Source organism: Xenopus tropicalis, chromosome 9 (assembly GCF_000004195.4).
Source record: "Xenopus tropicalis strain Nigerian chromosome 9, UCB_Xtro_10.0, whole genome shotgun sequence".
Classification (NCBI taxonomy): domain Eukaryota; kingdom Metazoa; phylum Chordata; class Amphibia; order Anura; family Pipidae; genus Xenopus; species Xenopus tropicalis.
Window position 1 is genome coordinate 33,818,007 of NC_030685.2, and position 18,156 is coordinate 33,836,162.

Here is an 18,156-nt window from a genome sequence, read left to right on the forward strand (position 1 = left end):
TGGGTCCCTAAGGTGTGTAATTATGTGATGGGGGGTTGCTGTGCTATTCACAGGGGGAAGGAGTGTAAAATATAAGATTTTGAAAACTGGTTATACATTAGGTTTTAATGATTCAATAGCTATGGTCATTTATGCACTCCTGTCTCAGCCATACACATATTGACTGACAAATCAATTTATATATTCCTTTGTTCCTTACATCTGCAATGTCCATAAGAAACATATGAAATGCCCTATGAATAAGGTGGGGGAAGTGTATCCCATTGAGGGGGTATATATTCAAGAACAAAGACACACATACTACATATTCAGACACTCACACACACAGCTAAGGCTCAAGTTCATCCACATAATACCCTTTTTAAACATCATATTCATACATTCAAATATTTTGTTTTATGGTTTTGGTAGGCTGTCAATGATATATCGGACAGACTAAATATTTTATAATTTGTATGGATTATTCTGTAACATTATTTCCACACATAAAATATATTTAAAATATCAACCTGGTGAGTGGCATCTGTTGATCATAGAATTTATACAAATTTGTTGAAGACACAAAATTATTACAAGGGTGATATCCCTGCAGTGAGCACCAAATATTTGTGTTTTTTTGGTGTGCTACCACCATTAATATGGGCATGGTCTTAAAAGCCCTTGTGATAACATGGGTGTGATTTGAAGTAGGTGTGGTTTTAAAAAGTGGAGTGGTCAAAACAGGCTTGCATTATCGGCCCTCTACCATGTAAGCCAGAAAAATACCAGCCCTCTGCACCACAGAAGTTAGACAGCACTGCTATAGATAATTAGGTATAAGCATACTTTTAAATTATACAATGTGTCCACCAAATGCCAACTTCTCTAATACCTGCTTCGAACTAATTCTGAACATTCATTAACTTAAATCATTAACTTGGATTATATTGAACACAGAACATCAGGAGAACAACAATTAATTCTGCACATTGAACCGTGAAATAAATTGTTAATTTCTTCTACCTTTTTTTAATCATTACTAGTAGCCGTCCAGTCCAATATGCTACTACTACAATGTCCAATTTTACAAGAAATAAAAATAGCATGACATTGCTAGTTGGCTGACACTTTTTGTCTGAGCATAAAGAATGCTAGGTAAAGGCTTTCCTTCAAGACAGAGAAAGGGGGTGGTGGGAATGAGAGGTCAAAGCAATAGAAACAAGAAATTCTTGGTATCTGTGACTCTCTCAGCCCATCTATTGCAATAGAGATACTGCATCTAACTAGTTGACCCTGAGCCCCAGTACTTGTAAAGACTCCACAGCAACCAGCTCCAGTGGTATGTTAAATATAATTTCTCCTTCTATCAATAAACTTACATTCATTCACATCTATCATATTGCTTTACCATAAGGTCAACCAAGATCACAATTTTAAAGCATAAGGTGTGGTTCTGAAACCTTGGCCTGACATAATAAAATATTTTATACAAGAACACAGAAATCTTAGCCACATATGGGAAATGTTTAATTAGGAATGTGACTCTTCACCTTTATGCAGGGAACACAACTTTATGGCTGAGCATGGCTTTAGTCTGTGTATATATATGACAATCAGTGTAAATACCTTACTAGCAGAGGGCTTATGAACAGAAAAGCTGTGTAGAATGTCATCAGCAAAGCTGACAAGAGGAAATATAGGCCAAAGGATCGCATGATGACTTTCAGCAAGGTTTTTTGGCTTAGCTGAATGTGCTGATTTTTCAAAAGAAGTTCTATTTCACTCTTCTCTGTCTGGGATATCCACATATCATTATCCAGGGTTGATGGAGAGAATCTTGTTGGCTCCTTTAACCTGTCAGTACATGAATTTAAACATCTTGTTGGCATATGAACACTACAGTGGGTACAATGCTGTACATAGGGTGGTCCTAGACTGTAAGCCCTTTTGCTGCATTGGCTCTTGCTGTTAGGCCTGGTTAAGCACAATCTTTGTGGACACCATGATCTGCCATTAACACTCCCCACCCATAAAAAGAATTGTACTAATGACCATATTTCTCTAGGCAAACCTAGGCCCAAGCTTTCAGCAGCTACAATAAGTTTATTTTGGCTACATAAATAGAATTCTGGGAAACAAAATGTAAATTTTGCACTGGTCATGACGACTTTTCAACAAAATCATGCAGGGTTGCCAGTTTGCCCTTTTGTTAACCAAATAGCCTACTGCACAAATAACTTTTGTTTTCTATTGGCAAATTCATGTAAAGTAATTTTAACATTATCATGGGCACTGGTTAATAAATAAGCTCTGATAGGTAGAAATGCATTAACTAGTCTGAGTTTATTAGGTCAAGAAAAAAAGCAAGTGAGTAAAACGAATTTACAAGAATTGTGTCCCAGTTGCTACAGAGATAACCATTAACAGGAAAACTGAGTGTAAAGGACAACCTGACATCAATTTACAGAAAACTGATCTTTTAGAATCTCTGCGCAACTCACTACCCAAAATCTGCCAATAAGACTATACCTACACATCATGGCTAAAAAAGGGGTTTGAAATATGCATGCATTCCATGGACCTTTTATGTCATTGAATTCTGATTTTACAATAAATACTCACAGATTTGCCTTTTTACATTCTTTCTCTACTCCTTTTGAAAATAAGGTTAGAATTTCTTCAGCTGTGTCGGATTTCCTCAAGGACCATACATCTTCAGCCTTTAGGGGCTGTTTGTAGCCTCTAAACATTATTCTTTAGGAGACAAACACAAAAGGGAAGTTTATACAGCACTTGTCTATATAAGGTTCTTTAAACATTTTACAGAAATCATTTAAGGAATACTTGGTCTTTTTATTCTGGTTCAGATAGACAGACTGATATATCTGGTTGCTGGGGTAAGGGATGCCCAGAAACCAAAAATCAGATTAATTCTAAGGCTAAATATTTCTTGCCACTATTTGAAATTTGAATTTATTATTTCTATTCAGGCATTCTTCGATTCATCCTTCAATGTGTCACTCTCAAACTACATTGTATTGTCTACAACAGGGGGAACTATCATGAAAATCAAATTTTAATATGGACTTTATTTCATGGAAATAAAAAAATGATACACGATGTATGGTCCCTGAAATAATAAAATTACTCTTTACTATCTTCTCTCAACAATCTGTCTCTCTATATGAAGATCCCAAGTCAGATTTTGATTGACAGTTAGGTGTAATCTTCTAGACAGAGGGACCCCCATCTTCTCCATTGATGTATTAGACCTGTCAATCAAAATTTAAATCTCACTGCTGTAAGTAGAGAGATAGATTGCTGAGAGGGGATAGTGAAAATAACTTGATTAATTCAGAAAACACAAAGAATATTTAATTATATTTTTTTTTAGTGAGATGAAGTGCATTTTCATTTTTGCTTTTACTACAGGAAACCATATTATGTTAGAGAATTAGCTTTGTGAGCCAAAAACTGGTCTATGTACCTTGTTTATAATTAATTGTAAATCTCACTGTATTCACAGGGATCATGGTCACCTACCCTACACAGCATTAGGTCTGAATTTGTAGGTAAGAACTCCTGCCCTACAGCATACTGAACTGGGACGTACTGTGGTGCCACCCTAAGACCTTGTAGTACTAGGCACAGACAAGAATCTCTCTATTTCCCCTTTAAAAAACATTTGTTGCTCGCAAAATCACTACCTTCATTGGCCAAGAGCTTGTCATGGCTGCAGCAATTGTCGGGGGGCTGAATATAATGTAGGATCTTCTGTCTGCTGAGGTTTCCGTTCTTTCATTGACAAGTTAATGCTACCTGCTGATAGGCTGCTTTGGGTTACTGCACCATATATTGCCATATACCATGACAAAGAGCTGATTTAAACATCTTTTACACATTTTCTATTTATAAAACAGGGGTTCACTGAACAGAAGCCACACAGCCGATGCTGATCCCCAACTCCTGCAGCATTGCAATCTCTGAAATAAGCTATATGGACTATTGCTAGGGGTCCAATGCCACAATGTGCAACACTTACTCTGTAAACCAGCTGAATGTAACTTTGGAAAGAAAGGAAGACTCAGACACTGGGCATGGATTCTGTAAATCAAAAAAAACATACAAATAACATTTTTACTTTCATTCATACATTCATAAATTGTTTCACTGTGAGCTAAAACTAAAGCCGTGACCTTTGGAACATTTTAAGCCGGTGGAAAAAATGTTCTCAGGAAAGGAATGCTGTCTTACTGCTGCCTGTCCTAAATCCTTTTATTCAACTAAACAGGGACTACTTGGTGCTAAGAAAAGAATAACAGACTAAGAAAACAGCAAAAACTACAACCTGCATCATTAGAAATACTTCAAAATCAGTGAGATTTTTAATTAATGTATATTTGGCAGATGCTTTTAATTACATTTTCTTTTATAATGCAAAAAGTTGGGATGATCTGCTTTTAAAAAGTTAAACATGCACAGTAATTGTGTAAAATAAAATTTAAATGGCTGGCATAGCACTCATTTAAGAATCCTTAGTAATTACATTTGTGCTGCCCAAATACTGGCCCCCATGTATATATCGATGGGTCACCATGATTCTTTATAACACGGCTGTCCAAGCAGAGGTCCTTATTCCTGATGTGACCCTCCAAGATACTTCCAGAGAGACTTTTCTGTATTACATCATCAATTTAATATAATCTGGCCCTCAAGCATGAGGTATTACAAGTAATTGTCCATAACATGTGCAATGCCTTGCTTGTTTCTCTCGGTAACCTGCCTCAACATTTGCAAAAATATCCATTAATTAAAGGTAATTGCACTCCCTGCACATAGTTAAATTCAGTATGCCCAACCGCCCCTTTTGTGAATTGCGCACAGAGCACCTATTAACGCAGGGGAGCCCTGGTGCTAATCCCCACGAAGGTGGCAGCAGTTCCAGGTTTCAAAAGTTTGCAAACTGTATAGTGACTTTCAGCAATGTTATTAGCATTATAGTACATGGGCTCAAACACACTCTATTACCAATAGACATATGATCACTTACAGGACAAGTGGAGTTTAATCTTGCCTAATTCTGTTTTCAGAAAGGCTTACAACACAAAACTATGATGATGAAACGAAAAGCATACCGATTCCTTCTTTAGGTTGGAGAAGAATGGAGGGTCATCATTAAATGTGCAGAGTACTGACTGGGCCAACACAAATACAAAATATAGGACAAAAAGGGTGTATCGCAGTTTGTCAATCTGTGGAGCCTTAGAATAAAGAAGAAAATTAAAAAAGCATTAAAGACAATTATTCTCAAGTTTTAAAGGTATAAATATACATATATGTCACTAGTACAGGTAAGGGATACGTTATCAGGAAACCCACTATCCAGGATGCGCTGAATTATGGGAAGTATATCTCCCACAGACTCCATATTAATCAAATAATTAATCATTTTAAAACATATTCCCCTCTGCGCTACTAAACTCCCCCCCATCCATACTATTTCAACTGTTGCTTCACTCACATACATTCATTAGACCTAAGTACCTAGAATCATAGGCCAAAGACCTAGGCATTCAGCTCCAAGGTGAGCAATTCGGCAGCTTAATAAATAAACTCTTCAAGAGTTCCAGGTGTTGTAAATCCAAGAAACGAATTACAAAATCACACCTCAAGATGGTATTACACTACTTCTAAATTAAAACCTATCTATTACATACCACTGATGGAGGTGTGGCAGAGACATGGGCTCTTTGTTCCATATATTCTGGACATGCCCCTTTGTTAGACAAGCGGAACATCATATTTTAACCTATGATCCAGCATACGCTTTGCTATTCCATGTACATCAACATTTAAACCTTATTTACTCAACGCAGTCAAAGTATTGATCACACAAAAGTGGAAACAAACCACAACCCCAACATTACATGATTGGTATGAAAAAAAAGTTAAAAAAAAGCAAACAACCTTCTAAAAGACCAGAAGGGCATTTTCCCTTCTTGTCCACCTCTCCCCCTCTATCTTCCTATACCCCTGTAACTCCTCTTCAGTTGAAATACAAGTTTATTGCAAAGTATATGGAATTACATTAGAGATGTACCGCATACAGGATTCGTTTCAGGATTCAACCGAATGCAAGTGTCTGACCAAACCGAATCCAAATCCTTGAAAATCACATGACTTTTGATTACATGGACATGGAAAGTTTTTCGAATGCGCGCTTCTATTTTCCCCTTCCGTAGTCTAATTTCCATATGTAAATTAGGATACTGATGTTGTCACGAAGGATTTGAGTTTCCATACCCAAAAATAATGCATTCGGTGCATCCCTAATTTACACTGCTTATTTTTTGTTACCCTATTTTCTTATCAACGCTAAACATCTACAAAAAAAAACTACAATATATTAAAAAAAAATCAACCAAACACAGGGGTGGTTCACCTTTAAGTTACCCTTTAGTATGTTATAGAAAGGCCAGTTCTAAGCAACTCTTCTATTAGTCTTCATTATTTGATTTTCATAATTTTTAAATTATTTGCTTTCTTCTTTTTTGCAGCTTTCAAATGGGGGTCACTGACCCCTGACCCAAAAGACTATTGCTCTGTGAGGCTAGACCATGCATGTCAGTTTATGCTTTTTCAAGGAACATATAGGATAAACGAAAAAAACTCTAATCTTGTAATCAATTATGAATAATATATGGTGCTGGCTTCACTTTGGTCAAAAATTCATACAATCTATAAAATGTCCCCTTTACTGACGCTCCCTATAGATTCTCTCAGGACCCTTTGAGTGTTTCCAATGAGTGATGGATGTATCCTAACAGTCCCTGCCATAAGCACAGTGGGTGGGGGGATAGCCAATCACAGCCCTGCAGTCGCACAAGCAAAGACCGGCTTTTCAGTTCCCTATCAGGTCGGCCTATCTACTGATTGGTTTCTGTTCTACAGTGCAGTGTGCTGAGTGCCACCAGCCTGCAAAAGGAGGCAGCAGGAATTGGAACAGATGGGCAGAACTAGTAGGAGTTGGAGACATTTTCAACACTACTTTTTTAAAGCATATTCATTCTGTATTTAGATGAGTATATTTCATTGGCACAATACTGTTTTTCATTAAAATACCTTAATATTTTGCACAGATTTTCTCTTGTAAATCATTTTGCACAGCATGATAAGCCCCAAAGCATCTTTATGGGGCAGTGGTACACCACAGGCCACTGGAACACTAAAAACCACAGCATTAATTCTACAAGTGTCTGGAATTTACTTGGAGGGATGACACTGATAAAATTACATCAATTGATGTCCTGAAGTCAAGTAAAGGTTTAAAAGGCTGGGGATAGCCATTTATAAAAATTCAGTTTTTATTAGAAAAAGATTGTTCATTAAAGGATGAGCAAAATCTGATTTTTTATTTACTAGAATGTACCAACACAATAAAACTTAACTCATAAAAGAGAATTTTTAGGTGTACAGGTTATATATACAGAAAAGAACCATTGTATCCACCTCCCAAAAACACATTTGTGTGTTGTGCTGATATTCACAGCTGATATACATTACCAGAATCTCTGGGGGAAAAAAACTCACCTCTGAAATGGCTGTGGTAATTTTCGTACGTAGCTGGAAAGTTGCACAAAGCAACGCCAATAGCCAAAAAAACAGAAGGAGGGCTGAAGACCGTACACCTTGCATTCGTTCATACTGGATGATGCATGTTGCAAGAAGCTGCCAGTTGTATGGAAATAAAAAGTAAATGGTTATAAACAGAACTGGTGCTCTTTGATACCCAACAGCTTAAAACAACCTTTCTCAGACTCTAGGCAGGACTCCCCAGTGGTATCATAGGGGCACAAGACAATAAACAATAGAGAGAGAAACCATCTAGTGCTTTTACTTCACCACTAAGGTCCTGAATATACACACACACATACATACATACATACACACATACACTATGCAACAAGTTAGCAGTGAAATATGCAAACATTTAATGGTTCTAGTTAATTACAAAAAAACAGAAAATCAAACATACTATACCAAACATCATAAGAGTGCATCCCAGAGCAATTTTCTAGGCATTTATGTGAATGGATTTGTGCGGTAATCTCTGTTGCTGGATTTTTTACAGGTTCTGTTTTTTGTTGGCATTTTGCATTATTGATCCAGGGAATGTGTGTTGTATTATTTATTCCTTTCATTGAGTTTTTATGGTATACTTTCTTTTGTTGGCATCAAGGCATATTACATTTACTTTGTAAAAGAAAAAATAAAAATTCCTGGTACTACAATTTACTATTGTTAGGAAGTTCTCATTGCCTTTGTTATCTGGAATTCATTTGTTTGTATGGAGTATAGAATATCTGGAAAGTACTGTTATATTACAGACATTCCTTCAGCAAGTCTGTACAAACAGTGTCGTACAAGCATACTGTGAAGGACACAGAAGATGTTACAGTCAGTTTTACCATGAAAATTCAACAAAGGTTTAAATTGTAGACCTAAGTGGACCTAATAAAGATCAGGGTAAGATTTTTATAGCATCATTACTTATAGAGTGTATGCTGATGTGAATAGGCTTGTGCACAGAATACATGCAATACATGTAAAAGCCTGTTGGTCTCATAGGTTGTCAGAATAACAATGGAAAATAATGCTAATAAAAGTCTGCATTTAGAATGCTTAGTAACTACTGGTGAATTGGCATTTTTTTAAAGAGAAATGAAACATATAAAAGGAAGCTATCAAATATGAAACTGGATCATGCACACGCGTTCTAGCAGGAAATGGTTAGGAGTGGATAAATCAATGCTGTGGCTTAAGGAAAGGATGCAAGAGAATGTACTGGGACAGTCCGTAAATAATAAACAATAAAAAATATATAAAACTGAGTGACATATATATAAAAGAAAATCAAGGATGTAATCTAGCCGCAGGCTATTAAAATAGTGATACAAAATAAGGGTATAACTAAAAAGAAACTGAACTCTTTTGATATAAACATTACCATTGACGATCCAAGAATCAGAGGGCTTATGAGGAAAACTGGAGCTTGGCGAACATTGTGAGTCATGTTCCAGACAGTGTAGAACAGTTCCGTGTAGCAGACCAACACCAGCAAAGCTCCAAGACACTGAAACAGCACAATCAAAAGTTCTTATTAAGTACAGGTATGGGACCTACTTTCCAGAATGCTCAGGACCTGGGGTTTTCCGGATAAGGGATCTTTTCATAATTTGGATCTCCATAACTTAAGTCTGCTAAAAATCATTTAAATATTGAATAAAGCCAAAGGCTGGTTTTACCTCCAATAAGGATTAATTATATCTTAGTTGGGATCAAGTACAAGGTACAGTGTTATTATTACAGAGAAAAAGGGAATCATTTTTAAAAATTATTTTCTTATAATGAAGTCTATGGGAGATGGCCTTTCCATAATTCGGCGGATCCCATACCTGTACAAGCAATATTTATTCTTGTATAATAAAACATTTATCAATAAAATGTTTGTATTGCATACAGAGCTAAAAAACCCTAATTTACAAATGTAAGTATTGTGTGCAAACTGCAAAAAAAAAATTAAATTAAATTGCAGTTTACCATGTTTTCACCCACAATGCAGCTTCTCCCCCTCCAGAATTTCAGCATAATAGCAAACACCCACCAAACAGCATATGCTAATATGCGCGTGTCATTTACCAGCATTAGTGATAATGCACACATAAACGAGGACATCCCGCATCGATTGGCCAATGTGTTCCTCACTCCAACGCAATTTTTTTTAACCTGCCTGATCGAGATCTGCCTGATTTTTGACCAGACATAGGTCGAGTAAGCCATTGGAGGACTCCATACACAGGACAATAAGCTTCCACTCACCATCTTTCATCAGCCCATGTATGCCCACCTTTAGACACAGGAAGTGGTCATGACCTTTTAATGTTTAGGAGGTGGTCCTTCTGATGGGGGTGGGGCTAACCCAATTTGGGTTTTTCTACAAAAAGGAAATTCTTACTAACTTTAATATGATAAGTATAAAAAACCATTGAACACTGAATATTCCCCCATTCCTGAACAAGAATAGTGATTATTTTTTTGTCACGCAGGCACCATCATCAGGTCGATTTGGTCAAAATTTTTGAATAGATACCAATTATTTGCCTGTATATTAAAATAATCAAAGAAAGAGTAGAAAAGATTAGGTTTATATAACTTTCACAGAGTAATTCTGTGAAAAAGAGAGTATTTATAAAGTACAAAAGGTCATAAGGAAAAGGAAAACTGGGTGTAAGATGCACAGTTATTACAGAAACAGGAAAGGCAGTTGGAGAAACCCATGGTTTGTGGCATTATTTTAACTTAATAGAAAAAAAATCTTGGAACCATCAGGACATTTCCTTTCTCTAAGCCTTTGTTATCTGGAATTCCATTGTATGGAAAGACAAGAATCATTTTCTTGCAGTTAAAAGAATACAAAGGCAGTGCCAAAAGCTAACAATATAATTCCACTTTCCACAGACTCACTGATCTACAGTTAAATTAAGAAGCTGATTTTAAAAACAAGACATTGACGGATTTTCAAGTACTGGTTGACGTATTACCAGTTTTTCCCACATTTCAAGTTTGTATTTGTTAATTTAACACCTACAAACAAACAATGTGTTTGCTACAAAATGTTTTGAGACAATAGCTAGTAGAAATAAGTCTGGACTTTCTCAGTTTTTCTGAAAACGTTCAGAACTCCTTCAGTAAAACTGAGTGGTAGGGAATTCCCTGGAATTAAAAACCCTAAAGGGAAATACAGGAAACCTGTTATCCAGAAAGCTCCAAATTACGGAAAGCCCTTCTTCCATAGACTCCATTTTAATCAAATAATTTAGAATTTTAAAAATTAAAGAGGTGTGTTGAAGGCACTTAATACATTACGTAATACAGTATACAGTGGTGTGAAAAACTATTTGCCCCCTTCCTGATTTCTTATTCTTTTGCATGTTTGTCACACAAAATGTTTCTGATCATCAAACACATTTAACTATTAGTCAAAGATAACACAAGTAAACACAAAATGCAGTTTTTAAATGAGGGTTTTTATTATTTAGGGAGAAAAAAAATCCAAACCTACATGGCTCTGTGTGAAAAAGTAATTGCCCCCTGAACCTAATAACTGGTTGGGCCACCCTTAGCAGCAATAACTGCAATCAAGCGTTTGCGATAACTTGCAACGAGTCTTTTACATCGCTCTGGAGGAATTTTGGCCCACTCATCTTTGCAGAATTGTTGTAATTCAGCTTTATTTGAGGGTTTTCTAGCATGAACCGCCTTTTTAAGGTCATGCCACAACATCTCAATAGGATTCAGGTCAGGACTTTGACTAGGCCACTCCAAAGTCTTCATTTTGTTTTTCTTCAGCCATTCAGAGGTGGATTTGCTGGTTTGTTTTGGGTCATTGTCCTGCTGCAGCACCCAAGATCGCTTCAGCTTGAGTTGACGAACAGATGGCCGGACATTCTCCTTCAGGATTTTTTGGTAGACAGTAGAATTCATAGTTCCATCTATCACAGCAAGCCTTCCAGGTCCTGAAGCAGCAAAACAACCCCAGACCATCACACTACCACCACCATATTTTACTGTTGGTATGATGTTCTTTTTCTGAAATGCTGTGTTACTTTTACGCCAGATGTAACGGGACACGCACCTTCCAAAAAGTTCAACTTTTGTCTCGTCGATCCACAAGGTATTTTCCCAAAAGTCTTGGCAATCATTGAGATGTTTTTTTAGCAAAATTGAGACGAGCCTTAATGTTCTTTTTGCTTAAAAGTGGTTTGCGCCTTGGAAATCTGCCATGCAGGCCGTTTTTGCCCAGTCTCTTTCTTATGGTGGAGTCGTGAACACTGACCTTAATTGAGGCAAGTGAGGCCTGCAGTTCTTTAGATGTTGTCCTGGGGTCTTTTGTGGCCTCTCGGATGAGTTGTCTCTGCGCTCTTGGGGTAATTTTGGTCGGCCCGCCACTCCTGGGAAGGTTCACCACTGTTCCATGTTTTTGCCATTTGTGGATAATGGCTCTCACTGTGGTTCGCTGGAGTCCCAAAGCTTTAGAAATGGCTTTATAACCTTTACCAGACTGATAGATCTCAATTACTTTTGTTCTCATTTGTTCCTGAATTTCTTTGGATCTTGGCATGATGTCTAGCTTTTGAGGTGCTTTTGGTCTACTTCTCTGTGTCAGGTAGCTCCTATTTAAGTGATTTCTTGATTGAAACAGGTGTGGCAGTAATCAGGCCTGGGGGTGACTACAGAAATTGATATTGAAATTGAAAATTGAAATTGATAAACCACAGTTAAGTTATTTTTTAACAAGGGGGGCAATCACTTTTTCACACAGGGCCATGTAGATTTGGAGTTTTTTTTCTCCCTTAATAACGTGAACCTTCATTTAAAAACTGCATTTTGTGTTCAATTATGTTATCTTTGACTAATAGTTAACGGTTTTTGATGAGCAGAAACATTTAAGTGTGACAAACATGCAAAAGAATAAGAAATCAGGAAGGGGGCAAATAGTTTTTCACACCACTGTATAGTAAAAATAACAAAAAGCATGTTTCTAAATGTCTGGAGTCTAGATTTAATTAGAAGTTATGTCCAAACAAACTTTTAACTTTAATAAATCTGTTATAATAAAAAAATCTTACAGTTTTCGCTTTGCTGAGGGCTGACATCCGGATATACCCGCGCCCATGACGCCGTAAGTAGAGAACATAAAATGGTGAGCAGATAAAGAGAAAGATACTAGGGATCCAGTTCAAGACAGAGTTGTGAAAGCACTGTGAGAAGTCAGGATTATCCGTGTGCCAAGTCTGGTTAATATCCTGGTAGAAAGAAATACATGCTTTTATAAATACTACTTTATATTAGCGGAGAGAGAAAAAAACAATGTTGTGCCACCAGAAACAACCGTTGTTTACTTAAATAAATACTGAATATTTATTCAGCTACACAGTTAATATTTCCTGTTTTACTATACCCTGCATACTCTGGTTATTTGCTCCTTTGTAGCCTGCCTATTATGCCCATAACAAATTTCCATATAAAAAAACATTGGTGTATTTTCAAGAATATGTAGGATAGTAAATAAGTATTCATCACAAATCTCTCTTTAATTGCAGGGAGCAATTCCACATATTTAATACTGGGTCCAAGCATTTATTTACTAAATTGCGGGAACACTGCAAGTGTTAAATGCAGTAATATAAGTGATATTTATTTAGGTCTGTACCTTAGCCCACAGGTCCCCCAGTGTGAGAGTTATTACAATAGCCTATCAGACAATCCAGCTAATTAACATGTGTGACCGGCACATAAGCTAGCACACTTACACCACCTTCTTTATCTACCTCCCTCAGGCCTCCAGTAGTGTGATAAAACTTTTACAAGAAACCAGCAAAAGGTGTGGTTAGAAAGTATGACTTATCATTATATGGGAGTATGGCCAGCTATGAAAAAAACAGTCCAAGCCTCCCACCTAACATGCTGGTTAAAGGGCACTCATCACCTTACAATTATCTCCATACCAAATGTATTTAATGTAATCCAAGCCCCCTATAAAGAGCTCTGGTGCATGGAGCACATACATGTACACATTGTGCGAGTGCCCCAATTCACTTGCTATGAATATGAATATGATACAAATCTGTTGGCACATCCCCCAATGCTACATGGTAAGCATGAGCATAACAAGCAAGCTGGAGTACTTTCACATTACGCACATGTATGTACCCCCACCCGCCCAGGGAGCTTCCTCCCAGTTTGCAGGCCAGAGCATTATATTGAGGAGAGTAAAGGCTCTGCTAGTACGTTCCTCCAGTGGGGAAAACAATTTTAGGTGATAGGTGCCCTTTAAGTTCTATTAAAATTCCTAATAACAAGCATTTTACCAACCCTAATTTAAAAAACACTGCTTAATAAAGGTTTCTGTCAATAGGATATGATCTGAAAATCAAAGGTTTATATACATTTATAATGAAACCTGATATTTGTGTCAATCCGCCAGAAGTGTCACACAGCTCAAGGAATGAAAGTGTTCAGCACTATCAACAATATCCGTGATGTCAAATTCAAATTGCATGTTGGCAGAAAGGTTTTGGCCAAATACCTTCCAATTATGTATCCCAGCGTGGAAAATAAGTTGTTAGATCCAAAAGCATTGTTAACTGTTTTAAGCTTATAGCACATGGGGAGATTTGTCGCTTGCGGCTAACTGTGAGCAAGAAATCTTCCAAAATGCTTTCCCACCAGCAATAAAATAAATTGCACATAGGAAAGCATATGTGGCCCTTCCTTTTCTGAAGTCGCCCAGAGTTTCCTGACAGAAATGAAATTTAATTAATCCTTTGAATGTGGGTTGCATTTTTTTTTTTTTTAGGAGTGTGCCTTCATGTTTTAATACACAAAACCCTAATTATTTTCATGATTGAATGTGATTTCCTCTGAATCACCAGCCACTGCTTCCTGAGTGAGAAGTTAGACAATGCAGAATTTCTAGGGACACATCGTAATTTTAACTTTAAAATAAACAGAAGTGCGTTACTGAGGCTGCCACACAATGGTCTTTACAAGATTTGATTCCAAATCTACCACCTTTTCCCTTATTCACTCTTTTTGTATAAACTTAGACAGTATCAACAAAAATAACAGACTCCATTAACTTTAGAATAGTGATTATATACCCAGGATTCTCTAGCCTTGTGGGGCATCAAGCAGATGCATACCAATAAATAAGGTTACATATCATTTCAGGTTTCAGGGTTCCAGGTTTCAGCACTGACCATAGGGTAAACAGCACATTGCACAAAAAAATGCAGTGAAAATCTGCTTGAAAGTTGCCTATAATATCTTAAAGGCTGGCAAAACAGGAGGGCCACTTTTTGGACACTGGATCAACCCACTTATGTGGCTTATAAATTGTATTCTACATTATTATTTAAAATGTGACATCCACCAGCAGAGGAAACTGCTCAAAATAATTATCTAAAAACATTTGGGAGCATATTTATTATAGTGTGTGTTAGCCAACACCACTGGTGATATCGCCCATAGCAACAAATCAGATCTTTTAAAATCTGTTCATGGATTTGATATCACAGACCCCATCCAAAAAAAAGCCCAATTGCTCAAATACACTAGGAGCTACATTTACCGACTTGGAGCTTTATGAAAATGACCCAAATGTGTGTCTGTAGTAGGGATTAATTTGCGTGTATAAGTGCACTGCCTATGAGGGACCCAGCGGTGCCACTATTTTGTGTGTGCAGTTCTGACACTACTGCTGTTCCTAATTTACTAGCTTTTGTATTGCTTATTGTACGCTAACATCACCTAGTTTATTACAAAAAGAATCTTGTATGGAATACTTCAGTTTAGGGATCTTCAAGAAGATAATCTGAAATTATTTATCAATACAGGTCCCCAACAACTAGATACAATGAAAGCAACAGGGTCTGCTATTTGTACTTGCTGTCTCTGCCATTACCCAATGTAAATCTGTGAAATTTCCCCTTCTAGAAATGCAACTGCAAAAATATTCATTCATCTGAAGCCAAACTATAGGTCACAAAGATGACTCCCAGACTTAGTTTGAGTCCCACCCAAAGAAGGTTAAAAAAATAAATTCTTACCCAGAACTTCTCTGTTTCATTGAGTCTACAGATCCACCTCATGCTGACAGAATGTAGCCAGGCTTAAATGCAAGCCATGCAGAAATACCAATGAACACCGGGTTTTATAGAACACACAAACGTTACATAAAGATATAAACTCAAAGACTGGGGTCTTGAGCAGGAGTCACAGAGAATGTGAAATATGTTCTACAGTGCAGAACAATTCCTTCTTCAGACTTCAATTAAATTCCAAGTTTTCCTCTCATTGTTCATTCCATAGGCTTAAGCTTCCTCCTTCCCTGATTCAACCAGAACACAGCTGCTAAATGTACCCTATGAAAAAACAAACATACAGTATGTTAATTAAAAGGCCATATGGCAGGTATTGTTTAGTTACAGAAACAAAGTTAAAAGAAAAATTTAGAGTAAAAGCAAAGCAAAGTTCATAGGTAAAAGAGCAATAAATAGCATTCAGAAACATTTTTTAGTGTGCCATTATGCACAATATAACATATATTCAGCTATTTTTATTCACACAAAGAGCGCACAACGTGTGCACAGTATTTCCTGAGCAAGTCTAAGATATACGGGTGACCAAGGCCGGCCACAGCGGGCCTTTGCCCATGACATGGCTGCTATGGATGCTATGAGCAACATCACCAGTAAATTTTCACTCCACTTTTTACACAGCATGATAAATATCTGCTATGAAATAATTTAAATAAACCCAACAACACAGGCGCTTGAAAAAGTCACGCAAGTGTGAAAAAATCGCAGAGAATTCGCTCAGAGCGTTCGTATCTTGGTAAATCTCCCCCTACGTGTTAATTAATGCTGCTAGGTTCATTATAGCATTGTAAGTAATTGCAGCCTGATTTCTTGAGAGAGGTAAATGCGTATTAGACAATGATTCATGTAATTTGTGTGGCACAAAAAAACCCACAAGCAAAATAATGTAAGATATATATGATATTAAATGTTGTATATATGTTAATGAATACATTAACATTTCCCTTCTTCCTAACTAGAAAACATACTTAAAAAGAGTGATTAAGTAACCCCCTAATAATGTTGCATTGCCTTTGGATACCACCTGTTAGCTTGAACTTACCTTGCCCAGTAGCCTGTTGGTACAGCCAAGCTGTGTGTATATTTTGAATGGAATCTTCGCTTCAGAATACACGATTTAGCTTCAGATGAGCAGCAAGGCTTATTATTAGCTTCATTTATACTCCCAAAGGGATTCAGCATACTAAGCCAACTTATTCCTTTAGTTTCATTTGAGGCTTCAGGTTTATAGATATTTAAGAAATCAGTTTTCATAAAGCTATGCAAGAACAACATCTGGATTGTGCTACAATAAGCTATCTTATTCCAACTTAAAATTCACCTATAAAGCTCAAATGAGGCTATCTAGGTTCTTTAGTCTCAAGTGGTTAGTTCTGTTGCAAGGCAGCAAAGAGGCTCAGGTGCAAATTCATCAATTTATCTCCCAACGTGACTTCCAAACCATCAGGGGACAATTCCACAATTACAGATCTGTTTCACCATGATGAAAAAACATATCCACATATAAGAAAAAGGGTTAATTTACTTATATCACACTGTAAGTTGAGGATGGTGAATATAGTGCTGCTAGGTTTCCCCGTGTTCACGGGGAAACATGCCTTCAATAATCATCTATAAAACCAGGAATATGAAACAGATCTGGTAAAATTCTCATTTGAGAATCATGTTGCATCATTTTGGCCATTGGCCCAGGATGACTTGAAAATTGTGTATTGTTGCTTAAATGATCCACCTGCTATATTTGTACCTAGCAGGTGGCTAATGGTCACATTTGCTAACTTTGCATACTGTTAATTACTTCCTTGCAACTAGAATTTCTAGATACACCCAATCCTTTTTTAAATTATCTTAATAGAAAATAAACAGCCAACTAGTTTGGCCATTATTACAGGGGATCTAAACCACTCCCACCCTTGATTTTTTAGTTCCAGTCGTACTCAAAATTTAAGTTCTACTTTACTCTGCAAATGCAGAGCTGCAGAGTGTGGCTGGGGGCACCATGTTTGGTTAAGTCACATCTAGTGTTAGCAGGACCACTGGTTAGTGTATTTAAAGACCAGTAAAAGGGGCCCACTGAGGTATAGCCTGTCACAGTGATGTGCTGGGGTGGGGCAGGGGGCATGTGTGGGGGTCCTTACACTTTGAAACAAAGTCTTAAGTCTCCTTTCAAGGAATATGACTGTTAGGAAAACTAAATATACATAAAATCACTGTCTCAGAATAAAAGGGAGATTAATTAATCCTGCTAAATGGCTCTTTAGCCTTTTGTACACCTCTGCTTTGAATGTGAGTGCCCAGTGCAAGAGCTTAGCTGAGGTAATTGATATACAATTTATAAACAATATAAAGATATTAAATTGAAACCTGTGTAAGAACATAAACACTGTTAAACGTTTAAACGTTTTTTGTTAAAATAATGAAAGTGCATTTTAATAAAAGTAGGTAATTGTGTGAT

General features: G+C 36.9%; 1 protein-coding gene across 2 annotated transcripts in view; it reads right to left on the reverse strand.

The window, feature by feature from the left end:
- Positions 1-18,156, reverse strand: part of abcc6 (ATP binding cassette subfamily C member 6) — a 56,396-nt gene that overhangs the window by 26,104 nt on the left and 12,136 nt on the right. For both annotated transcript variants that reach the window (XM_002932218.5, XM_012970917.3), the window contains exons 2-9: positions 15,651-15,965; positions 12,669-12,845; positions 8,987-9,112; positions 7,570-7,707; positions 5,115-5,240; positions 4,022-4,083; positions 2,602-2,733; positions 1,606-1,833 (exon numbers count right to left, since the gene is read on the reverse strand). In XM_002932218.5, coding sequence (XP_002932264.3) covers positions 1,606-1,833; positions 2,602-2,733; positions 4,022-4,083; positions 5,115-5,240; positions 7,570-7,707; positions 8,987-9,112; positions 12,669-12,845; positions 15,651-15,692 — 1,031 coding nt within the window. In that variant the 5' untranslated portion in view covers positions 15,693-15,965. The remainder of the gene's footprint in view (positions 1-1,605; positions 1,834-2,601; positions 2,734-4,021; positions 4,084-5,114; positions 5,241-7,569; positions 7,708-8,986; positions 9,113-12,668; positions 12,846-15,650; positions 15,966-18,156) is intronic.